The sequence below is a fragment of the Mustela putorius genome, unplaced genomic scaffold, assembly GCF_011764305.1.
Source record: "Mustela putorius furo isolate JIRA1106 unplaced genomic scaffold, ASM1176430v1.1 tig00000193_pilon_pilon_pilon, whole genome shotgun sequence".
Taxonomy (NCBI): Eukaryota; Metazoa; Chordata; class Mammalia; order Carnivora; family Mustelidae; genus Mustela; species Mustela putorius.
This window is the reverse complement of record NW_025421309.1, coordinates 1280281-1303437: the sequence shown is the minus strand read 5'-3', so window position 1 is coordinate 1303437 and position 23157 is coordinate 1280281. Positions and strand designations below refer to the sequence as shown.

Below are 23157 nucleotides of genomic sequence, written 5' to 3'. Positions count from 1 at the left end.
TGGGTCATGGTCCCGGGGTCCTGGAATCAAGCCCAGTATCAGGATCCCTACTCAGTGAGGAGTCTGCCTCTCTGTCTCCCTCTTCCTCTGCCCCCGACCCCCAGCTCATGCTTTTGCTTGTGAACACTGTCTCTCAAATAAATACATAAATAAACTTTTTAAAAAATGAGATAATCCAGGCAAAGTATTTAAAACTGTCACATCATGGGGTTCCTGGCCGGCTCAGTTGGAGGAGAACAGGACTCTAGATCTCAGGGTTAGGAATTTGAGCCCTGTGTAGAGATCACTTAAAAAGAAACCCTTTTAAAAAAATAATACATAAAACTGGCATACTGAAATTTATAAGATATACATCGTTGCTGGTATAAGAGTTGGCGGGCACGTGAAGCTATCTGGTGAATTTCTGTTAACTTTAAATTAACTGTTAATTTAAAATATTTCCATGATGAACTAGGGGCAAAAGGAATTAGGGACACAAGGTCATGTGATATGAAAGTGATACATGACTATTATTTTAAAAATTCAATTGAAATAGAAATATATAGAGTAAAAAATAAAGTTCATTCCATCTTTTAAAAAATTATTATTAAAAAAGGGACACCTGGGTAGGTCCATTGGTTGGGTGTCTGCCTTTGGCTCAGGTCATGGTCCTGGGGTCCTGGTATGGAGCCCCGCATCAGATTCCCTGCTCGGTGGGGAGCCTGCTTCTCCCTCCCCTGCTCCCGCTGCTTGTGCTTGCTCTTTCTCTATCTCTGTCAAATAAAGAAAAAATTTAAAATTTAAAAATTAAAGTTATTATTGAAAAATACTGTGCACTAAGTTTTTTCTATGCATTTTCTTATTTTATCCTCACTTGTTTATTCAATGATGCTGAAGACAGGGAAGTGGAGGTTGGATCTTCAAAGCTGACCCAAGGGATGCCTGACTTGGGGCTGGTTAGTCCGTGTCTCCCCATCCACACAGTAGGCGCCTGGTAATCCTTTGGCTCCAATAATCACAACTCCACATCTAGCCCTGGCAGAGGAGGGACCTGGAGTTCTGCCGCCCGTGTCTCTGGGATACGGCAGCAAAGAGCCACGCATCCTTATGGCCCAAACAGGCGTTGCCTTGAGTCTCTCCTTGGCCTCGGGCATCCAGCATCCAAGAATGGCATTAGGCTGGCCGGCTGGCCGCTGGAGGCCCCGTCCTGTATCTGTGGCCTCCCCACAGGGCTGCCAGGCAGACCAGGCTCACAGTGGCCCAGGGAACAACCCTCCCTTCCCCCAGGGTGGCAGCAGGAAGAGGGAAGAAAAGATCGTCTCCAGCTGGCCCGAGAGACAGACCTCCTTGTCCCCATCAGCCCCCCCGCCCCCCCCACTCCCCCCACCGAGGGCTGTCCCCAGAGGCTTAGGATCAGCCAGAAAAGTCAGGCAACTTTTCAGGGACCAGAAGGAGGGGAGCAAGGGGAGGTCTCCCAGCCTGTGAGCAGCACAGTGCCAAGCCCCGCCCCTTGCTGTGCCCTGTCCGTAACTCCAGATTTTGACCCTGAGCTCCAGTCCCAGTTTGGGGGCAGAGGGCTGAGGACAGGACGCCCCAGAATCAGGAGGCTCCCCTCAGGAGATAAGATCCTGCGTCTACAGCAGCTGTCTCTTCAGAAGTCTGGAAATCCAGGTGAGTGGGGGTGGTGGTGCCCCGGGACTCAAAGTCCTCCCAGCGCCAAGGAGAAGGCTCCATGTCAGAGCTCAAGGCAGGTGACAGCTCTGTGGCTAGGCAGGTGCCTTCACCTCTCCAGATCTCCTTCTCCCCTGGAAGACAGGGATCATAATCACCTCTTACAGGGCTAGTCTGAATATCAAAAAGAGGTGATCAACAGAAAGAGCTTAGCACAGAACTGGGCATGTAGCAAGTACTCAGTAAATGGTCATTATTATTTGGGGACAGGGAGCTGGTAGCCTGCTTGTCAAGCATTTATTGAATCTGTTCCTTTTAAAGGTAAACTGTGAAAATATCAGCGGCAAAAGAAGTAGCCGTATGGGACAACCTGATTTAGTTCAGTCAAATACCTTGCCCGATTTTTTTGTAACAAGTCTCTCTCTCTCTCTCTCTTTTTTTTTTTTTTTTGCTACACGCAAATAGCAATCAAAGGCACAAGCTGCCCTAAATTCTTTTTGAGGGACAAGGGAGGCTATAAGCAAACAAACACAAGACTAAAAAGCAAGCAGAAAGCGTCAGGTGCCCACTTACCGCCTTACCGCCTGTTGGCTAATAGTTACCTAGCACGGTGTGGAAAGCCCAGAGCAGGGTCCAGGTCCCAGTGCTGTCCCACACTGGCTGTGTGACTTTGGCAGTGACTTCCTCTCCCCGAATCTCAGCCCCACATCTGTAAAACCTCCCAGAGCCGTTGAGAGGAGAAAGCAAGAGGACCATCTGTACTGAGCCTACATGTGCATGGCGAGGGGCAGACGCCCAAAATTCCCCTCCCGCCCCACGCTGACAGAGACATTATAATGACACACACACACGCAGAAAAATGTGAGAACCTCGGCATCTTCCTGAACGTACCCCCTCCCCATCCCGAGCCTGCATGGTTGAAGTAAGGGCATAAGACACAGGAAAAGCCACACTAACAGGAACGCCAGCAATAGCGAGAAATGGCTGACCTAGCAGTCAAGCCGTGTGCATGCCAGTCCCCAAGTTCATGATCCACATGCATGAATGATTTTAACCGGAGGCTGGATCTGTCCGATCCTACAGCTCGGCTTCTGCTTCGTGGAAGAACGTCACGCGTTTATATTGTGCTTTAAAGCACACGCACAGGGACGCCTGGGTGGCTCAGTTGGTTAAGCAGCTGCCTTCGGCTCAGGTCATGATCCCAGCATCCTGGGATCGAGTCCCACATCGGGCTCCTTGCCTCACAGGGAGCCTGCCTCTCCCTCTGACTCTGCCTGCCACTCTGTCTGCCTGTGCTAGCTCTCTCTCGCTCTCTGACAAATAAATAAACAAAATCTTAAAAAAAAAAAAAAAGCACACGCACAATTTGCTCTAATAGTATCAGATTAGATTCACGCAGCTGAAGATGATTGGCTTTAAGAAACATTCTTCCTTCTCGAGTCTGTGCCTATCAGCAACACGCTAAGAATTCACACGCACGTTGTATGGTATGGGTTCTTTCAATGCAGGACCCTGAAATACTGTCTCTTTATGTTCACCCGCTTAGTTCTCGGATGTTTTTTCAAATAGTGTGATTTGCCAGCTTCTCTTGGTGTTGTTTAGGGACACGGGCTCTGCTGCTCATGGGTGTCTGAGCCTCACTTGCCTCATCTGGAAAATGGGAATGATAACCCCGAGGGCTGTCAGAGGATGAAAGCAGATAAAAGCACATAAAGTTCTTAGTGCAGTGACTGGAACATACTAGCAGGCTTATTGCCGTCTCTGTATGGCCCGTTCTTTTCCTGATTCAACCTACAGAGACTTTTTCATCCCAAGATCACACAAACCCTTTTATCACAAATACAACATTGGCTGAGTCCCTCCGCTTTTCTGGACCTCAGTTTCCCCATCTGCATGACAATGTCTAACTCATCTTTAGAACTTTACCCGCTGGAGAAACTGAGTCCCACGCTGTAACTTGTCCCTGTTCATATTGGCCATTTTGTTCCAGATGTTGTTCTGGGTGACCCTAAGCTCTTCTCTTCGGCACGTGCTCCTGCTCCTAACCAGAGGCTTTGACACACCTGACCAGCCTGGTTATTGAAAGACAGGCAGTGTGCCTGCTTTGCTTCTGTCCGAGGCCTCTTTCTCCCTGCCCAGAAACCTCTGGAGGGTTTTCACGCTTTCCTCATCCCTCACAACCTCCCCTTTAGAAGCAGCTTCTTTTTCTCCATCCTTTGCTGGTGGCATGAGAATGGAAAAAACAACAAGAACAACAAAAACTCGGGCCCTGGAAAAGGCAGAGTGGGGTTCACACCCCACTTTTCCTCCAACCCTTGTTATGACCTCAAATAACTTAGCTTCCTCTCTCTGCCCTGTGAACTGGGATGGTGAAAATCAACTGCGGTAATTTATGAGCTTCCCAGCACTTAACCAGTATTTTCTCTTTTGAGTCTCATAAAAACTTGAATCATTCATTCATTCATTCATTCATTCATCCTTGCTATAGGCAGGGCATTATTCTGGGCCCTGGAGATAGGGCAGTATATTAAAAAACCCTGCCCAGGGTCCAGTTGGTTAAGTGTCTGACTCTTGGTTTCAGCTCAGGTCATGACCTCATGGGTTGTGAGATCGAGCCCCATGTCAGGCCCTGGGCTCAGCAGGGTGTCTGCTTGAGCTTCTCAACCTCTGTACTCTCCCCACCCCCACAAACTTGTGCACTCTCTCTCTCTCTCTCTCAAATAAATAAATAAACCTTAAAAAAGGAATGCCCTGTCCTCCTAGAGCTGATACTCTGGTAGGGAGACAATGGGCAGGAAGCTTTGTTAACCCTTAAAAGTCCTCAGTGAGGATGACCAACTCAGCCCTGTTTGCCCTAGGACTCCCCTGGTTTTCTCTCAGAGTTCACGTCCTGGGAACATCCTCAGTCCTGAGAAATGGAGGAAATTGGTCATCCTCGCTCAGTTGAGTTAAGTGACTTGCCCAGGGACACACAGCTGATGTGGACAGATGCCAGGCTATGAACCTTTGTATGTCTGACCCCCATCCTGGGCTGTTACTACCGCCTCCGGGATTCATTCAGGGTATTTGGAAATTACAGGAAAGCCCTCTATTCTTGCCTTCTTATTGTTAATGCACAAAAGTGGTCAACTCTCCGGAGTTTCGTAGAGAGAGTCAGAAGGTCCAGAGAGGGGAAGTAACTTGGTCAAGGCCACACAGAGAGTCAGAAGTGAAGCCGGATTTGATTCTCCCTTCTTCCTCTTCTCCTTCCCTCGGTGCTCTTTCCCTTGTTATCTTCAAGATGCTGTGGGACCTAAGGAGTTCACTACATACTGAGGGCCTACTCTGTGCCAAGGGCCACACCAGAAACTTCCGCCAGGCTAGTGGATTCATTTTTAGGGTGTCCCTGTGAGGTCAAGGTCATTCTTAGTTTACAGAAGAGGATATTGAATCTCTTAAGTCAAAATAGTGGGGAGGAGGGATGGGAAGAGCCTAGGGGTCCTTGAGAGGGTCTGCCCCTGCAACCAAGCCTCGCAGCGGGAAGGACAATGAGCAATGCCTTTCCGTTTCCTGGTTTTATCTCCAACTTGGCTGCTGAAACCCCAACGGAGTCCAGTTCTTGTGGGCTGGAGCCGTTTTCCCCTTTTATAAAACTAGGCCATATTGAGAATGTCCTGCCGTTCAGGGCCACCGGGTTGCCAGGAGGCTCGGTCTGTGGGAAGAGGGCTGTGAGTGTAGAGGAGGGAAAGTTGAATTTGGCCCTTCCGGGCATAAAAAGTCCTCTTGTTCTGCCTCAGCAGGAGCCCACAGCGTATTTCCCTGCTGTGCAGGGCCCAAGCAGCTTCAAGGTCAAAAGCTGCTAGGCCTTTTCAACTTCTGAGGACCCAACCAGCCCAGCCACCGAGGCGTTCCCTGAGTGGGTGTGCTGGAAGACCTGAGTTCTGTAAGTCAGACTTGCACCCACTCGCTCCCAGCTTGGCACATAGTAGGTGTGCCCTACGTGGACATTGGGTTTTCTTGAATTGAAATGAAATCCCAGCAGCATCACTTACTGGCTGTGTGATCTCAGGTAACTTACTTCACCTCTCTGAGCCTCTTTTTCCTCATCTGAACAATGGGGCCACTAATACCAGCCCCAGCCTCCTAAGGACGTGGGGAGAAGTACTCAGCACTGGGGTTGCACGCAGTAGGTGCTCCACAAATGTCAGTAAACATCTTCTTTCACACTTGACACTATGTTGAGATTTTCACACTGGCCATCTAGTTAAAAGTCCCATCTCTTCTCCAAGGCATGAGTCCTTTTCCCCACCATTTCCCGGAAGGTGAAGGCTCATGAGCATCCTGCCCAAAGTCAATGGCCAGTAGGTGGCAGAGTTGAGGCAGCGTTGAAGCTGAAGCTCGCTGCTACCTCCCAGTCAGTGGCTGGCCAGAAAACTCTCCAGTCCTAGTTACGTTCCTGGCTTGGGGCAAGGTCTTTGGGCAAGGCTCGCCAATCACAGCTGCTTCACTTACCCACTGTGTGACCTTGGACAAGGTGCTTTGCCTCTCTGTGATTCCATTTTTCTGTTTCTGAGGGTCAGTAGGAGGATCAGGTGTAGAAACGCTTGGCGGTGTCTGGCACTTTCCAAGCTTTCAGGGGACAGCGGCGATGGTGGTGATGGCACACTGCAACCTTTCCTCCCTGTAGGCTGGCACGATGCGCGTGGTGGTGATTGGAGCAGGTGTCGTTGGGCTCTCCACTGCCCTGTGCATCCACGAGCGTTACCATTCGGTCCTGCCCTTGCTGGATGTGAAGGTCTATGCGGACCGCTTCACCCCGTTCACCAACAGCGACGTGGCTGCTGGCCTCTGTCAGGCCTACCTCTCGGACCCCAGCAACCCACAGGAAGTGTGAGTGAGGGTCGCAGAAGGCGGCCCGGGGGAGTGGAGGGGCTGAATTCGAAGAGGGGACGCTCCCTCTCAGGGTTCCCATTAGCAAGAACTAGCTCCTTGTTGGGAATGCAATTGGTGCAGCCACCTTGGAAAACAGTGTGGACATTCCTTGAGAAATTAAAAATAGAGCCTCCCTATGACCCTGACATTGCACTACTGGGTATTTGCCCCAAAGATACAGATGTAGTGGAAAGAAGGGCCATCTGTACCCCCATGTGCATAGCAGCAATGGCCACAGTCACCAAACTATGGAAAGAACCAAGATGCCCTTCAACGGACAAGTGGATAAGGAAGATGTGGTCTATATACACTATGGAGTATTATGCCTCCATCAGAAAGGATGAATACCCAACTTTTGTGTCAACATGGATCGGACTGGAGGAGATTCTGCTGAGTGAAATAAGTCAAGCAGAGAGAGTCAATTATCATATGGTTTTGCTTATTTGCAGAGCATAAGTAATAACACAGAGGACATTGGGTGAAGGAGAGGAGAAGTGATTTGACACTTCAGAGGGGGTAATGAACCAAGAAAGACAGGGGACTCCGAGAAATAAACTGAGGCTTTTGGAAGGGAGGTGGGTGGGAGGTTTGGAGGGCCTGGTGGTGGGTATTAAGGAGGGCACGGGTTGCATGGAGCACTCGGTGTGGTGCATAAACAATGAATCTTGTAACACTGAAAAAATAACATAAAAAAAAAAAGAAAAAGTGCCTTGTCAAGGCTTAGAAGAAAATACTACTAAATAGTAAGCCCTACTATGTGCTAGATGAATGGAGGCTTTCCTCCATGCCTCCCATAAACTGAGTGGCTGTGGATGCCATGTGCATGGATGGGTCAGGAATATTGGGATATTTTTTCCTAGTTTATTTATTTAAAGGTTATTTTCATCTGATTTCTCCAGGGGCTAATAGGAAACAGAGCCCTTTGGGGGCACATGGGTGGCTCAGTCATTTAGGTGGCTATCTTCATCTCAGGGTCCTGGGATCGAGCTGGACATGGGGCTCTCTGCTCAGTGGGGGGTCTGCTTCTCCCCCTGCCGCTGCCCCTCCTTGTTCTCTCTCTCTCTCTCTCTCTCGTTTCTCTCTCTCAAAAAAAAAAAATCTAAAGAAAAAAGAAAAAAAGGAGACAGAGCCCTTCGAATCCCAGCAATCATTACAAAGAAGGACAAAATGCACTAAAGTCCTTGATACTGGGTACAGTAGGGGGCAATTTTGCCCTTGGAGACGTATTTTTTTCCATATATGAATTCGTAAAAAGATCTTTCGGTTTATTTGAACTCATTCCAATTGCCATTTCTAACAGTCTCTCGGCTGTATTTAACAGCATAGAAATGTATCTCCCCTGAATTTGCCCATTGCGACAATCATTTTTTTTTAAGATTTTTTATTTCTTTATTTAACAGAGAGAGAGAGATCACAAGTAGGCAGAGAGGCAGGCAAAGGGGGAGGGGGAAGCAGGCTTCCTGCTGAGCAGAGAGCCCGATGCAGGGCTAGATCCCAGGACCTTGAGATCATGACCTGAGCTGGAGGCAGAGGCTTAACCCACTAAGCCACCCAGACACCCGCGACAATCATTTTTATTTAACAATTTTAAAATGTGTTTATTTTAGCTCCAGTTAGGTAACATACAGTGTTACATTAGTTTCAGGTATGCACTACACGGATTGAATGCCTGGTGCTTGCCACAAGTGTTTTCCTTCATCCCCATCACCAATTTCCCTGCACCCCCCCCACCTCCTCTCTGGGAACCATCACTTTGTTCTCTACAGTTGAGAGTCTCTCTTTTTCTCTTTTCCCCTTTGCTCAGTTGTTTTGTTTCTTTAATTCCACATAGGAGTGAGGTCATAGGGCATTTGTCTTTCCCTTATTTCGCTTAGCATTGTCCTCTCTAGCTTTGTCCATGTCGTTGCACATGGCAAGATTTCATTCTTTTTTATGGCTGAGCAGTAGTCCATTGTATATGTAGACCACATCTTTACCCATTCATCAATTGACGGATGCTTGGGCTGCTTCCGTATCTTGGCTATTGCCAATAATGCTGCTATGAACCGGATGCATGTACCCATTCGAATTAGTGTTTTTGTATTCTTTGAGTAAATACCCAGTAGTGTGATTGCCGGATCATAGGGTAATGTTAGTTTTAACTATCTGAGGATCCTCCAGGTGGATGTTTGGGTAGGTGGATAACCAGGTGTAGCAAAGGTTATTTTGTCTGTTTAGAAACTGCAAACTGCTGGCTGCTTCAGGAAAGAATCCCCAAGTGTGTAAAGACTCAAACAGAAGTTACATTCTCCCATAAATTCTAGAACTGATGTTCCTGACCAGTGGGTGGCAATTCAGGGGCCCGTGTTCCTTGCATCTCACAGCTCTGCTGTCCTCCTCTGTGGCTTCTCATGTGGCCACAGTACCTGTGTCATCATGCCTTCTGATGTCACTAGGCTTTGGTTTTGGAAGGAGTACAGCATGAAGATGACGTGTGCAGTCTTAGGGTCCATTGGGCGGAGTGCAGTCACGTGACCACACCCGGCTGCATGGGAGCCGAGGAGACGTAGCCAGGTTCTGTGCCCAGGAAGAGGAGGAGGAAAGTATTCGGGAGCAGCAAGCTAAGGTCTCCTGCTGGCATTTATATGGAGGGGGGAGTGCTTGGAGTGAGCCTGAATTATGGGACAGATCTCAAAGCGGGCCGAAGTCATCATTTAAACTTGCAGCTACATGATCCCAAGGCTGAAGTGGGCTCCAAATGGTTGTGCTGGATTATCCCTTGCTTCCTACCTTCTCTTTCCTATCAATGGGGAAAACTACTAGAAAGTCTGGGGATACGGAAGACCCATAAGCATTTGAGATATTGCAGAAGGGAACGTGGTGGGTTTCTGAATTTTGACCTATCCCCACCAGCCTGGTCACAATCCCAGTGCAAGCCAACCCTAAGAGATTTCTCATCCAGCTCGGGGTATTAGGTGACCGAGAGTCTGCGGGATCCTTCCAGGCATTGGAACCGGCAGACCTTCGACTATCTCCTGAGCCACATCCATTCTCCCAACGCTGCAAACATGGGCCTGGCCCTAATCTCAGGCTACAACCTCTTCCGTGAAGCTTTTCCGGTGAGTGAGGTGTCCTTGATCACAGGCCAGAGCTGGGAGCCCAACTCTAGGGAGTACTTTGAGCCTTGTAGATGACAATCTCTTACATTCAAATCAGGTTTCCTTTAAATTCTATTTCCGTTTTAAAATTATTTTTGGTTCTGGGGCACCTGGGTGGCTCAGTGGGTTAAAGCCTCTGCTTTCGGCTCAGGTCATGATTCCAGGGTCCTGGGATCGAGCCCCACATCGGGCTTTCTGCTCAGCAGGGAGCCTGCTTCCTCCTCTCTCTCTGCCTGCCTCTCTGCTTACTTGTGATCTCTGTCTGTCAAATGAATAAATAAAATCTTTAATAAATAAATAAAATTATTTTTGGTTCTGATTTTGTCCTTAAATTGGCAGAGACCAAAGAATTTTTTGATGAACCAGGGGAACTAGCCTTTGGTAGAGGCAAATCCAGACACGTTCTGTACTAGTGGTGATTTCATGCTGAAGTCACAAGGTTGCCTGGGCCCCTGGAGATGCCAGGACTTTCCACCAAGAGAGACTAAAACACTCATCATGACACAGGAGCCTTACTTTGTACCAGGCCCTTTGCTAACTACTTTACAACTAGTGACTTGTTTAATTCTCATAATTAACCAAAAGTGCTATCATTAGCCTCTTTGTGCAATGAGGAGAAAGAAGCTCAGAGAAATGGAGTAACTTCCTCAAGTCACAAATCTCTTACATGATAGACCTGGGATTTGAACCCAGGTTGTCTGGGACCCCATGGTGCCCAATGCGCTAAGAAGGACACAGCCTTGGGGGATGTTCTCAAGTTGCTTCGAGGAGATGGTTTGGCTGGGCGTCCAGAAACCCAGGCCAGCTCTCTAAGGCTGAGTCAATGTTTAGCACTGGGCGACGGGCATCACCCATATTATCTGTTCTCTTCCATGGGACCAAGAGTGATTATTAACTCCATGATACAGACAAGAAAATGGAAGTCTAAGAGAATTCAAGGTGGTCTGTGGGGAGGTGCAAAACTCCACCAGGTTGTCTGATTCTATGCTCTGCTGCCTCCCACCCTCACCCTTGGTATAAGCCTCACTGTCAGTGGTTTCTGTCCTATTTCTGACTCTTACCCTATCACTTGCCCTCAGCCTTATTCTCACCTTACCCTTCCTTCGTATAGCATCATGGTTAAGGCCATGGACTCTGAAGCCAGACTGTGTTGGTTCAGCTCCATTGTTTATTAGCGGTGTGACTTTAGACAAGTTGCTTAACCTCTTTAAGTCTCAGCTGGCCTATCTGTGAAAATGTAGATAAGAATAGTATGTATCTCAATGAATTGTTGGGGATATTAAATGGATAGGTATAAGTAACGTACTTGGAAAGGCACCTTACACATGGTACACATTGGACAACTTTCAATTCACTTCCTCTCATCCCTGTTCCTCCCTCTCTCTTCTCTTGGCAGGATCCTTCCTGGAAGGACACAGTTCTGGGATTTCGGAAGCTGACTGGCAGAGAGTTAGACATGTTCCCTGGTTATAGGTGAGGTTGTTGTCAGGGGCAAAGGGGCTGTGGTCCCATGATTCAGACAGATCTACAGAGAGGCTGACATCCCAAGGTCACACAACCAAGCAACCAAAATGGGATTCCAACCCAGTCTGTGGGACTCCAAACACCTCTATTCTTTCTCTTGCAGCCTGATGTCTCTTTGGCCCTCCCCTCACCCCACCCCATACCTGAATCCCCTCTAAGAATGCACATCCAGTCTCCATGTGCACACCCCAATGTCAGAGATGGGTTTTCTGATAAAAAATTTTTCTTTGCGCTGAAAGCCAGTCCTCATTTGAACTTCACTCAGTGGTCCTGGCTCTACACTTGGGGGTCCCCCAAAGTGAGACTCTTCCTACCTCTATTTGAAAGTCTGAATATCATTCTGATTCTGATTCTTTATCGCCTCTCTTGCCTGGTTTTGCCTTTAGCTATGGCTGGTTCAACACAAGCTTGATTGTGGAGGGGAGGAGGTATCTACCATGGCTGACTGAAAGGTAAGAATTTCAACTTTGGTTTAAGGAAAGCACCTCCCAAGGACCAGAGTGTCTACAGACAATTGTTCATGGGATTTGTTTTTGTTTTTGTATTTACAAACCTCAAATGTTAAAGGAGAGCTCAGTCTTGGTGGGAGCTATCATTGGCTATGATCACCTCTGTGTACTAAACCATGGTTTCCATATCTGATGGGGCATCAGAACCACCTGGGCAGCTCTTGACCTGTGATATTTATTATTGACCTCACCAAAATCCATAGTGTTTGTGTAATTGTTTTAAATGGATTCTCTTAAGTTTTCCAGACATATTTACATCATTTGCAAAACACAAGTTATCTTTTATTTTTATACCTTGTTTTTTTTTTTTTTCTTGTCTAACTGATGTGGCCATTACCTCCAGAACAATGTTAACTAATACAGGGGATAGTCATTGTCTCTGTCTTGTTCATGATGTTAAAAGAAATCATGCAGTGTTCTAAATTAGTAAACACTAGCTTGAGAGACATATTTATATTTATATTAGTATTAAGGAAGATTCTATATATTTCCTATGTTTTACTATTTTATTAAGATTTTTAAAAAATCTAGAGTGGATTGCAGTTTTTGTCAAATGACCTGAGGAGAGTTTTAGAAATGCAGATTTCAGGACTCCACTTTATATCTACTGAATCAGATCCTCTGGGGTGGGACTTAGAAAATTGTGTTTTAAGAAGTTCCCTTAATGATTCTAATTATCAGCCAGGTTTGGGAATCATTGCATTAAATCATAGTTATTTTTCCTAACATTAGGATACTGTGACTCCTATCCAGTCTCTAACTAAACTAAAAACCCCACTTTTTCTATCTTTAGGAAATAGTCCTGGAGTTATGCTTCACCTTTCATAGGATTTATTTCCTGTTCTTTTCATGTTTCTTTACCTCTCTAAAAATGACAGTTATTTTTCCTCTGGGACATTTTGAGGGAGGGGTGGATGTCCTCAACCCACCTTCCTCCTCATGCCTTGCTTCCGACGAAGGGGTTTTTAGCATTGGTCCAACTCTGCCCCTCCGCCACCCTGCATCTCATTCTCTTTGATGGTACAAAGCAATGTGGTGGTAGTAAGAGGAGTTTTGAACTAAGAAGTCTGGGTCTAAGTCCCAATCCCATCATTAACTCACTGTATGACCTTCACCAAAGCTCTTCTCCCATCTCCATCTGTTTGACAAGGGGCTTGGGCCATCTCAGGTTTCTCAAGGGACATTTCATGGACCACTAGTCTATCAAGGTGCTTATGAATTGATCTGATCTGACTACACAGCCATTTTCTCAAGGAGCATCCTGTGGGACTAACATCCATAGCAGGTTGAGGGAACATCCACCATGCCATCTTCTTGGAGAGATGGGACAAAGAACTGAATACTGGGCTTTTTGATGTGTCTGATCCCCCCAGGTTAACTGAGAGGGGAGTGAAATTCTTCCACCGGAAGGTAGAGTCTTTTGAGGAGGTGAGTTGAAGGGCTGGAAGGGGCTGGATGTGGGAGAAAGGTGAAGAGGGGAGGCCTCTGCTTCCTGTTGCTGGGTTGGGAGCCCCCTGATCAGACTCCCAGGGTCCCCTCGAGGCCTGTTCTTGTCTCTAGACCTTTCTTCAACCGCACAGGGACTCAAGCATTCTGTCTTGATGCTGGCTAGAACAAAGGGATGGTAAGATAGTGGTGGACATTAGGGGCTAATCTACCTCTGAGCCTCCATGGGTTTTAGTGCCAGAGAGCTAGCTGCCTCTTACGAGTATCAGCTACACTCCACTCTTGAGTTCCAGATACTTGGCTGCCTCCTACATAAATCAGAGTTAATGTTTCTGCAAAGTCAAGGCTCTTAGCTGACTTGGTTCCAGAGTGACACCATCATCAATAACAATGATAGTAGCAGCTATCACCATCAGGCACTGGCTCAACATCAGGAGCTTTGTTGCAAGTCTTCATTCAATCCTAGCACCTAGAATGTGCTTGGCATGTGAAGGTGTTGGTAAATAGTTACTAGCATTATGTATGAGTACCTACTCCAGGTTGAGTCCTAATGGGCACTTGGGATACATTGTTAACTCAGACACAGCCCCTTATTCTCAAGAAGCTCACAGTCCATTGTAGCAACTACCGTCTCTTGAATGACAACAGTGCCTTACAATGTGTATGTCCCATGACTGCCCTGTGAGGGAGTCCCTGGCACTGGTCTGGGGGGTTGGGTGCCCATGATGCTATACCCTTGAACTGTCAAGTATCCCACACCTGCACAGAGCCTGGGGTTCCCACATGCTTTCTGAAAATGCCTCAGCAGAGCAGAAGGCAAGAGAATGAAATAAAAAGGAGTCAGGAGGAGGAAGAGAACTATCTCTGCATCTGATTTCCTCTGGGAAGTCCCAAGAAGCTTTCCCCCACTCCACAGTCCTCCTTGCTGAACACTTTCACATCCAGGGTCACACTGGAGACTCACACAGCCTAAGAACAGATATTACCGGCCCTACTTAATAGGGAAGGCAGATGAGCCTTGAGGAAGTGATAGGACATTTCTGAGGTCACATAGCAGGTAAGTGGGTGGAGTGGAGGTCTGGAGTCTGTTCCTTGTATTCCTCATTGAGTCCCCTCCCTGTTGTTCCATAGGGGGCAGAGCTGCAGGGTGAAGGGTGGAGGGAAGGAGGATGCAGGGGATTCAAGGGCCCTCCCCCCGTCCCATGCCACCTGCTCTGTTCATTGCTGTCAGGTAGCAAGAGATGGTGCTGATGTGATTGTCAACTGTACCGGGGTGTGTGCTGGGGCATTGCAGCCAGACCCTCTACTGAAGCCAGGCCGGGGACAAATTATTAAGGTGAGTGTGAAGGTGAGGGATGGAACCTACTGATTTTCTTGACAGAGAGATTGTAGCTGCCTGTTCATTTCCTTTGTGAAAATAGAGGATCTGTTGGGGACATCTGTTAGAGGAGCCTCACAGATTTCGGGCAATTGACATATTAAAGAAATAAGAAGGACCAACATAACCCATCCAAACATTCTCTTTTGGGTTTTTTTTTTTTTTCATAATATAGCAAAGCATGCATGTATGTGTTTGTATCTATGTAGGAGTTGCATATTCCTGTATTACAATAAAAAGAGCAAACAATTTTGGAGTGTTTATTAAGTACCAGGTACAGGTGTGAGCACTTTATTGTGTTATTAATTTCATCCTTACTGGAACCCTTTGAGATGAGATCTATCGTATAGCCATTGCTATTTTACAGATGGGAAAACTGAAGTACAGAGGAATTAAGTAACATGCACACATTCTCATGGTAGTGGGTTGTGGAATTGTGATTGATACCCTGGCAACCTGGTTTAAGAGCTTGTGTCTTATAAACATCATCCCACATTTACCTTCACTGTGTATGTGTGCCTATGTGTGAAGGATTCCCATTTGTGGACATGTGTGTATATGGGTGCCTGTATGAGTGTTGGTGTGTTCCTGATGTGGGCTGATGTGTATGCATATTGTTCATGTGTGCTGGGCTTTTCTGTGGTCATGTAAGTGAGAATGTGTGATATCTCAGGGACCAGGGATGGCCTGCAAGGGCAAGCAGTCAGTGCAGACTTGGAGCACAGGGGTCAGTGGAGTGCTGAGGAATGGGTTTTGCCACACTTGTCAAAACATCTAGGCAGACAGGGGAGCAGGGCAGGGAATCCCAGTGATCCAACTCCTCTAATGAGACTTGTCTGCCCTCAATCAATAGGTGGATGCCCCTTGGATGAAGCACTTTATTCTCACCCATGACCCAGAGAAAGGCATCTACCAGTCCCCATACATCATCCCAGGGTAAGAATTTGACATCTTAGGGCAGAAGAAGGGACACCTTCATGGCCTCTCCATGCTGCCAACCCCAGGCCCTTTGCTTAGTCCCTGCAGGTTTTTTCTTCCAATGTTTTCTAAGTGAGGATGAACCATTAAATCCCTGGAAAGGCAGGACTCAGCCTTAACTGGACTCCATCTTGAATATGCTTTTGGACAACGGGAGTGGTGATCCTGGAGACAAGGGTAGTGGGTGTGAGGGCAATGACATTGGAAGATGTGAACAGAAATAACAGGAGTGTGGTGGAAATAGGGATCTGGGTGATTGGTGATGATGGTATTAATGGGAGAGGTGATGATGTTAGTGAAGATGATGGCCGTGTTGATGGGATGACAATGTCATTGAGATAGTGGTGATAGTGGAGATAGTACTGTCATTGTTGGGAAAGTTCACAGGGGATTGGGACAAGGATGGTAGAGTGCTAACATTAATGGGGTGGCGTGGTGTTGATGAGGATGTCAATGATGATGGCAGTGATTGGGAGTGTAGACAGTGTCTGGTGCTGACTGAGAAGATGCCATCAAAGATGATGTATAGTGGAGATGACAAACACAAAGGCAATGTTAATTCATGTTGACTGGAACATTAATGTTAAGTGGGGCTGTTCTATCTTCATGAAAACGTTAGTGGTGTGGCAGAGATGACATTATCAATGGCAACATGAATACTGATGGTGGAAATGGTGAATGGGGTTGATGGTGATGACATATTCATGGTAGCAAAGAAGGCAACTGTGAAGATGATGTTGTTGACATAGATGACATTTTTCCAGTTTCATTAAGATATAATTGACAAATGGTGAACATTTACAACATATGTGACAATTTGATATATGTATATATTGCGATATGATTACCACAGTAAGATTAGCTAAGACATCTATCATGTCACATAATTATGATTTCCCTGTGTGTAGTGAGAACATTTAACATTCACTCTCTTGGGGCACTTGGGTGGCTCAGTGGGTTAAAGCCTAACCTTCTGCTCAGGTCATGGTCCCGGGGTCCTGGAATCAAGCCCCGCATCAGGTTCTCTGCTCAGCGGGGATCCTGATTTCCCCCCGACCTCTGCCTGCCTCTCTGCTTACTTGTGATCTCTGTCAAGTAAATAATAAAATCTTAAAAAAAAAAAAAGATTCACTCTCTTAGCAATTTTCAAGTATGTAATACAGTACTGTTAACTATAGTCACCATGCTGTGCATCGGAAGAGATGATGATGAGGTTGACAGTGACATTAATGATGACAGTGGAGATGGTGGTGGGTGCTGATGACAGTGGCAATTGCAATGGTGTTGATGGTGGTGTTAGCAAGGATGACAATGCGGATGGTCATGGGGATTTAGGTAGAGATGGCTGGAAGGGTGAACATAGCAATGGCCCCCATTCACCTCAAAGACTACATGTCCCTTCGTCATTGACCCTCGTCCCTTTTACCTAGGATGCAGGCAGTGACCTTGGGAGGAATCTTCCAGCTGGGGAACTGGAGTGAGGTAAACAACATCCAGGACCACAAAACCATCTGGGAAGGCTGCTGCAGACTGGAGCCCACACTGAAGGTAAGGCGGGGAGGGGTATCAGTACCCTAGACCAGGGTCTTGGCAGCTTGATCATGAGGCCCCTTGAGGATGGGAAGACACTGTCCCCGGGATAACTGGGCAGATTTATTCCAGCAAGGGTCTGTGAAATTCACTAGAATTTGATAATGCACAAGGAAGTCCTACTGTGAGCTGGTGACCCCTATTGATCCTTGACTAAGAGTTGCTGTCTTTCGAGGTGACATCCCTAAAAACACTTTTAGTCTGTCTGCACAAGGAGCAGATACATTTGTCCTAGAAATCTCAGTGTTTGCTGTTTGTGTGTTTTGAAATCTCAGGTTTTTCCTTTGCCTGTTGGTGACAATGACCCTGGTGGTGATGATGGTGATGAATGTGCTCATTCATGCAGGATTGTTGACATCATGGTGGTGGCTGGTAGTGGTGGTAGATGGAGATGGGGTCATTGATAGAACCGGTATCGGCGGGGTAAGAGTGACAATAATGATGTTGGTGGCTGATAAAGGTGGTAATGGTAATGATGGTTAATGAAAGTGATGGTGTTCTTGTTGGTGATGATAATGAGACTCCAAAGCTAACTCTATCACCCAAAAATGGCAGCAGAAAAAAAAAAATCCAGAGATGAATTCTTAACATCTTTTTTCCAGGATGCCAAAATTGTTGCTGAATTTACTGGCCTCCGGCCAGTACGCCCCCAAATTCGGCTAGAAAGAGAACGGCTTCCCTTTGGATCTTTAAACACAGAGGTATGTTCTCCTGACAAGGAAAGCAAAGTCCTTTCCTACCCCTGATAGGCTCTGGAATTTCCAGTCTTCCCTGACATCCAGCTTCACATAGCCTATTGGCAGAACAGGACAATGCTGGCTAAACTTCCCTCCTCTGTAAAGAAACTGAGGTTCAGTGATGATAAGGGACTTATTCAAGGTTACAGAGAGGACAGTGCACCTCGGTTTGTCAAAGCCTGTGGTCCAACGACCTCACTGAATCTTTCCTCCAGCTCTTTGGGGCAGGGATTGCTTCCCCACGCTTCAGGTGAGGATAATAGGGATCTAAGACCCGAAATCATTTGGCTAAATCAGACAACTGGTGAAGGGCATGGCTGGGAGGTGGTTTGAACTTGACTCCAGAGCCATTTTGCAGATGTCCATTTTGTCGCTGCTCTATCAGCCTTCTGGGGTTCTTCTTTCATGTTCCTTCTTCTGGGGTAAGAAGGGGGCTTATTGAGATGGCAGAGGATGCCCTGGCTTGTGATCTCTGTCACTGACCTGACCTGGTGGTAGCTGGGGTCGCCACAGGAATGCCATCCTCCTTGTGTAGGTCCTCCTTCTTCCATTATGCCGGGGATGTGATGTGTGTGTGTGTGTGTGTGTGTGTGTGTGATATGTGTATATGGGATGTGTATGTGCTTGCATGCCTGTGTACACACATATAGAGCAAAGGGTCACATATGGAGTCAGACTCCCTGCTGATGGTTTTAGCTTTAAAAAAGGCCCCAGGGGTCTTGCCTCTGTCCCTGGGACAAATTAGCATGCTAGCCAGAGTACCCCCTGTAGGATGTCCTGGCTTTTCTTTCCTCCCGAGGTGGGTAGAAGAGTCTATTTATTAACACAAGAGGTTTGGCATTCCGGAGCAGGATGGAAACAAGAAAGGTGATTTAGAGAACTTCAAATAATTTGATTGGGGGAGGGAATCCCTGACCTCAAGTTCTAGATGACTGTACTTTTCCCATGCTGAGTGTATAAAGCAGGTCCATCTTCTAAGCAAAAGAGAGCCTAGAGTATCGATCTCTAGCTCCCCAAATAGTCCCCTTACTGGAGTTCTTGGGGCCCCACCATCCTGCCAGGGAACTCAAAGTCCCTCTGGTGCCCTCTGGCTTTCCCCAGAACTCTTCAGGGAGCTCCTGAGTCTTCCAGGGCCCTCCTGGCTACCTTTTCTCTTGCCTCTCCCAGGTCATCCACAACTATGGTCATGGAGGCTATGGGCTCACCATCCACTGGGGTTGTGCCATGGAGGCCACCAAGCTCTTTGGGAAGATCCTAGAAGAAAGGAAGTTGCTCAGCATGCCACCACCGCACCTCTGAAAACACTGCCGCCCCAAGGACTCCCCATGCCCCTCAGCCAACCAATCAATGTTGCCCCCCTCCCCAGCTGTCACTTACCCTCCAATTCTACCCTGGTTCCTTTCTGCAAGAAGCACAAGATGAGACGGAGGCAAGTTGGGCCCTACTTGGGACTCACTCTGATCACTGGGGTCTCTAGCCACTCCGGGATGCACAGAATAAAGAACAGCTGGGGGCTGTTACATTCTAAGTCCTCAGAAGAAAGGAAAGCTCAGAAAATCAAAGGGGCCAGCAGAAAATTGAGGACAGTTGAGATTAGGTAACTTGAGGACAAATTACATTAACATATTAAAAAGGATCTGAAAAGTCCTGCAACAAAGACATCTAACTGATGTTCTTTCATCCGGACCTAAACTTATTTAGCTATGGAACCCTGTTTGCCCACAGCACTGATGCCACAGAGTGCACTTGAGGGAAGCCTTTGATAGATCTCATTGTAGGAAGTCATATGCAGAGCTGGAGTGCAGGGAGGCAGAAGAGGGAAGGCATTGAACTAACAACATGATACCCATTTGACATCCGGGATTCCCAACAGCATCAGCGGCCTGCTGAATGGTCCCATAGTAACCCCTAAGGAGGGGCCGCCAGAGGTTTCATCACACAAGGGACTGAACTCACCAAGCATAATCCTTGTTTAGGGGCAGATTTAATGATCTCTTCTGTTCTGACTGGTACACTCTGAGATGATAAACAGACTTCCGGATGTTTCTGAAAGCCTTAAGTGAACCTAGAGGGCACCTTAGCTACTTTATCTCTAATTATCTGTATCAGGCTCTGGGGTGGAATTTGCATCTGTCTGGGTTTTTGAGAAAGACCAGAACCTGGAGGAAGCCTTCATGCACTTGGGACCCGTGGCACCCTATGTGCTGTGACGAGGTCTTGATTGGCCCACATCATGCCGTCTACATCCATGCCATCTCTATCTGCTCCTTTCCACGCTGTGCCACCTGGTGGGGTCTCCATGAAGCATCTGCCATGATTTTGACTGATGCTGAGCTAAGGAGAGTGAGGGAACCAAGATCTGTTAGAGTTCCCATCCTAATCATAAGAATAAGAATAAATTATTAATTATTATTATTATTATACCTAAAACATATTGCCTTCTCACTGGGCATCAGTACTCAACTCTTGCACACATTACTCGTGTAATGTGCAGTCACACACACACCTGCCCACAAAGTAGCTCCCATTCCCATTTCACTGGTGAACAAGGTACAGAGAGGCAGTTCTGGCCAATGGCTAGGAAGGAGTAGGAAGGAGATCGAGAGCCAGGCGTTGGGTGATTCAAGTGCCCCACTTCCAACCAGTGCACAACACCGAATCCCGGGCTGGGATGTGAAGATCCAGCTATGGAGGAAGCTGCTGAGTATTCCCTTGACTCCTTTAGAAGGAACTAGCTCCCTCCTCCTCAGAGCCTCATTGGGTCAAGTCTAGGGTCTCGCCCAAGATTGGTTGGGGGCATCTCCCAGTACCGGGAGTGGAACACAGCATTCAGTATTGGGCCAAAGTGATGACTTTTTAGATGACAATCTAAAATTCCCAAGGGAGAGAAACCCCTACCAGTCAAGGCTAGGTGGTCAAGCAGGAACCCCATGGAACTTAGAAGACAGTGAACTGACAAAAAAAAAATACAGGGGCCCGGAAGTCCACCCTACACCTTTCCTGTTTTCTTTGTAAATGGTAAGAACCTCTTTGCAATGTGGTTTCCACTCCATTCTGCCTGAAATTCAGAGCAGAAGGAGCATGGGGAACATTCCCCAGCCCACGTGACGTTGGAGGAGGTTTAGCAAGGCTTGATTTCTCCACCTTCCCTTCAGCTGCCATTCCTGCTCTCTTCCTGAAGGTGACCTATGACCATATTTTTTGATGAATTCTTGGCAGCTTGATGAATTTAGGGAATATTATCATTGCTTGTGGAATCGCCTCAGCGCTTTTGACGAGAATCAATTGACCATAACTATATGGGTGTATTTTTTGGAATTTCAATTCTATTCCATTGATCTATGTCTATCCTTGCGCTAGTACCACACTATCTTGATTACTGTAGCTTTGTAAAAAGTCTTACAATTAGGAAGTGTGAGTCTTCCACGTTTATTCCTCTTTCTCAAGTGAGATTTTTTTTTTTTTTTTTTTTTTTTTACTCTTCTGCATCCTTTGTAGTTCCATATGAATTCTAGATCAATTTGGTGGGTGTGTATTGATGAACACCTCAACAATAGTAAGTCTTCTGATCCATGAACATGGACTATTTCTCCATTTATTCAAATCTTCAATTCCTTTAAGTGATGTTCCACAGTTTGTAAAAGGTTTGCCCTCCTTTTGTTAAACTTAACCCTAAGAATTTTACTCTTTCAGACAGTATTGTGAGTGGAATTTCTTTCTGATGAATTTAGAAAGTGTTCTGTTCTCTGGCATGGTGGGGGGAAGGGGATTTGAAGTGGTTCATCATTGAGTATCTTGATTAATCGTGAGTATGTGACATATCTGTATGTTTAAATGTCACGGAAGCAGAATATGGCATTGTACCACCAATGACTAAAGTCTGATTGAAACCACTGAATCTTTAAAGAGTGAGAAAGGGCTTTCGGATTGGTGCTCTGTACACCTCCCACAACTCTCTGTATACTTCCGTTAGGGCTCACATTGTCCTGTATCACAGTGATCAGTTTATGCCTGTTCTCCCCACTGCACCATGAGTGCATGAAGATAAGGACCACGTCTTCTTCTTTTTCTGGATCCTCAGGATTGAGTAGCATGCCTGATACACATGTGGTAGATGCTCCATGCATACTGACCACATGCCATGACCACATGCCCTGATCCATGATGAAGTTATAATGAACAGACACAAGAGTTGACATACATGTTGCTGTGGATTCCAGAAAGGGCCGGCCAAAGCCACTTCTTGAATCCACCCATTCCTGACTCAACTTCATTGGATCAAGACTGGAACCAACATTCATCTGGTCCCATCAGCTGCCTCTCTTGCGAATTTGGAAGTGGTGCCCTGAACAACTGAGTCAGATATGTTTGCAGAGCTGAGTCAGGGTGAAGGGAAACCATACGCATGATTAAGCATGTACAGCAGCCATAAGGAGGCAGAAGGAAGCCAGTCTGTAGAGGAGGGTGGAACCAGGCCACAGCTCCAGAGAGGGGGCTGCCTTGGGCTCTGGTGGTTCCCTCACTCTGGTTTCATTTGTGAAGCCAGACTGCACTTTATTTATGAGATTTTTCTAACTTCTCAGAGGTGCAAACTGGCAACCCATCAGTGAAACTTGGCCCGCAGGTGAATTGATGGGCTCACACATCGCATAAATGTTTTTGATCCAACATACTAAAATTGGGAAAGTTCATATAAAAAACCAGATTCCAGTCTTGGAAATTGGGAGCTCCCACCATGCAACAAAATCAGGTAGAGGTGAGCAATAGATGTCCCCTTTGGAGGGGGTCTGTGCTTCTCACTCTGCCACAATTCTTCCCTCTCCCTGTTGTTCCTTACACCTGTTCCACTCACTTATGTTCCCTGGCTGTCCCCAGGAGGAAATTCACTATTGATCCCAGCCTTATAATAAAGCTGTACTTCTTCATTTGAATGAACACGAGTCCAATTTTGATTCCTTGCAATTAAAGCAGCCTTGATGAGAGCTCTGTAGCAAGGCTCCTCTCGACCGTGTCCCATCACCATCCTTCTATCTTCATGCTAACAGAATCCCAATTTCATTGTCAAGAAGTTGTGGGTATCCCTTGATCCTGTGGGAAGGAGGTCCTTCCTTCTCCAGCTCTGGGGGAAGACTCATGCTTTTAGACTCAGATCTTTTAGCAAAGAAAACTTTTTGTGACTGTTCTTTTCCCTTTCTGCCTCCTTTGAAAAAATCAGATACCTGGTACCCTGGAAGCCATCCTGGAGTCATGAGGTTTCATGCATAGGGTCAAATGGCCAACAGGCAGAGAAGGGCGGA

The 23157-nt window shown here is 46.8% G+C and overlaps 1 protein-coding gene across 4 annotated transcripts; it reads left to right on the top strand.

Moving 5' to 3' along the window:
* Positions 1-1481: 1481 nt before the first annotated feature.
* DAO (D-amino acid oxidase) lies at positions 1482-22795 on the top strand. Of its 4 annotated transcripts, none has more exons than XM_013049264.2 (12): positions 1482-1650; positions 5430-5572; positions 6317-6519; positions 9545-9659; positions 11095-11171; positions 11609-11674; positions 13105-13159; positions 14409-14513; positions 15409-15491; positions 16964-17081; positions 17726-17824; positions 19028-22795. In XM_013049264.2, exons 3-12 carry the CDS (start codon positions 6326-6328, stop codon positions 19157-19159), a joined length of 1044 nt encoding a protein of 347 aa, XP_012904718.1. In that variant the 5' UTR covers positions 1482-1650; positions 5430-5572; positions 6317-6325; the 3' UTR covers positions 19160-22795. The 4 variants fall into 4 exon arrangements, with proteins under 4 accessions (XP_012904718.1, XP_004779149.1, XP_004779146.1 ...); XM_004779092.3 differs by having other exon boundaries at positions 5427-5572; XM_004779089.3 differs by lacking the exon at positions 5430-5572 and having other exon boundaries at positions 1484-1650.
* Positions 22796-23157: the final 362 nt, after the last annotated feature.

Excerpts from the sequence above, each read along its gene's own strand:
- DAO (XM_013049264.2), top strand. The coding sequence starts at position 6,326 with ATGCGCGTGGTGGTGATTGGAGCAGGTGTCGTTGGGCTCTCCACTGCC. Across the intron at positions 9,660-11,094 it reads TCTTCCGTGAAGCTTTTCCG|GATCCTTCCTGGAAGGACAC; the intron begins GTGAGTGAGGTG and ends TTCTCTTGGCAG. Across the intron at positions 11,172-11,608 it reads GACATGTTCCCTGGTTATAG|CTATGGCTGGTTCAACACAA; the intron begins GTGAGGTTGTTG and ends TTTTGCCTTTAG.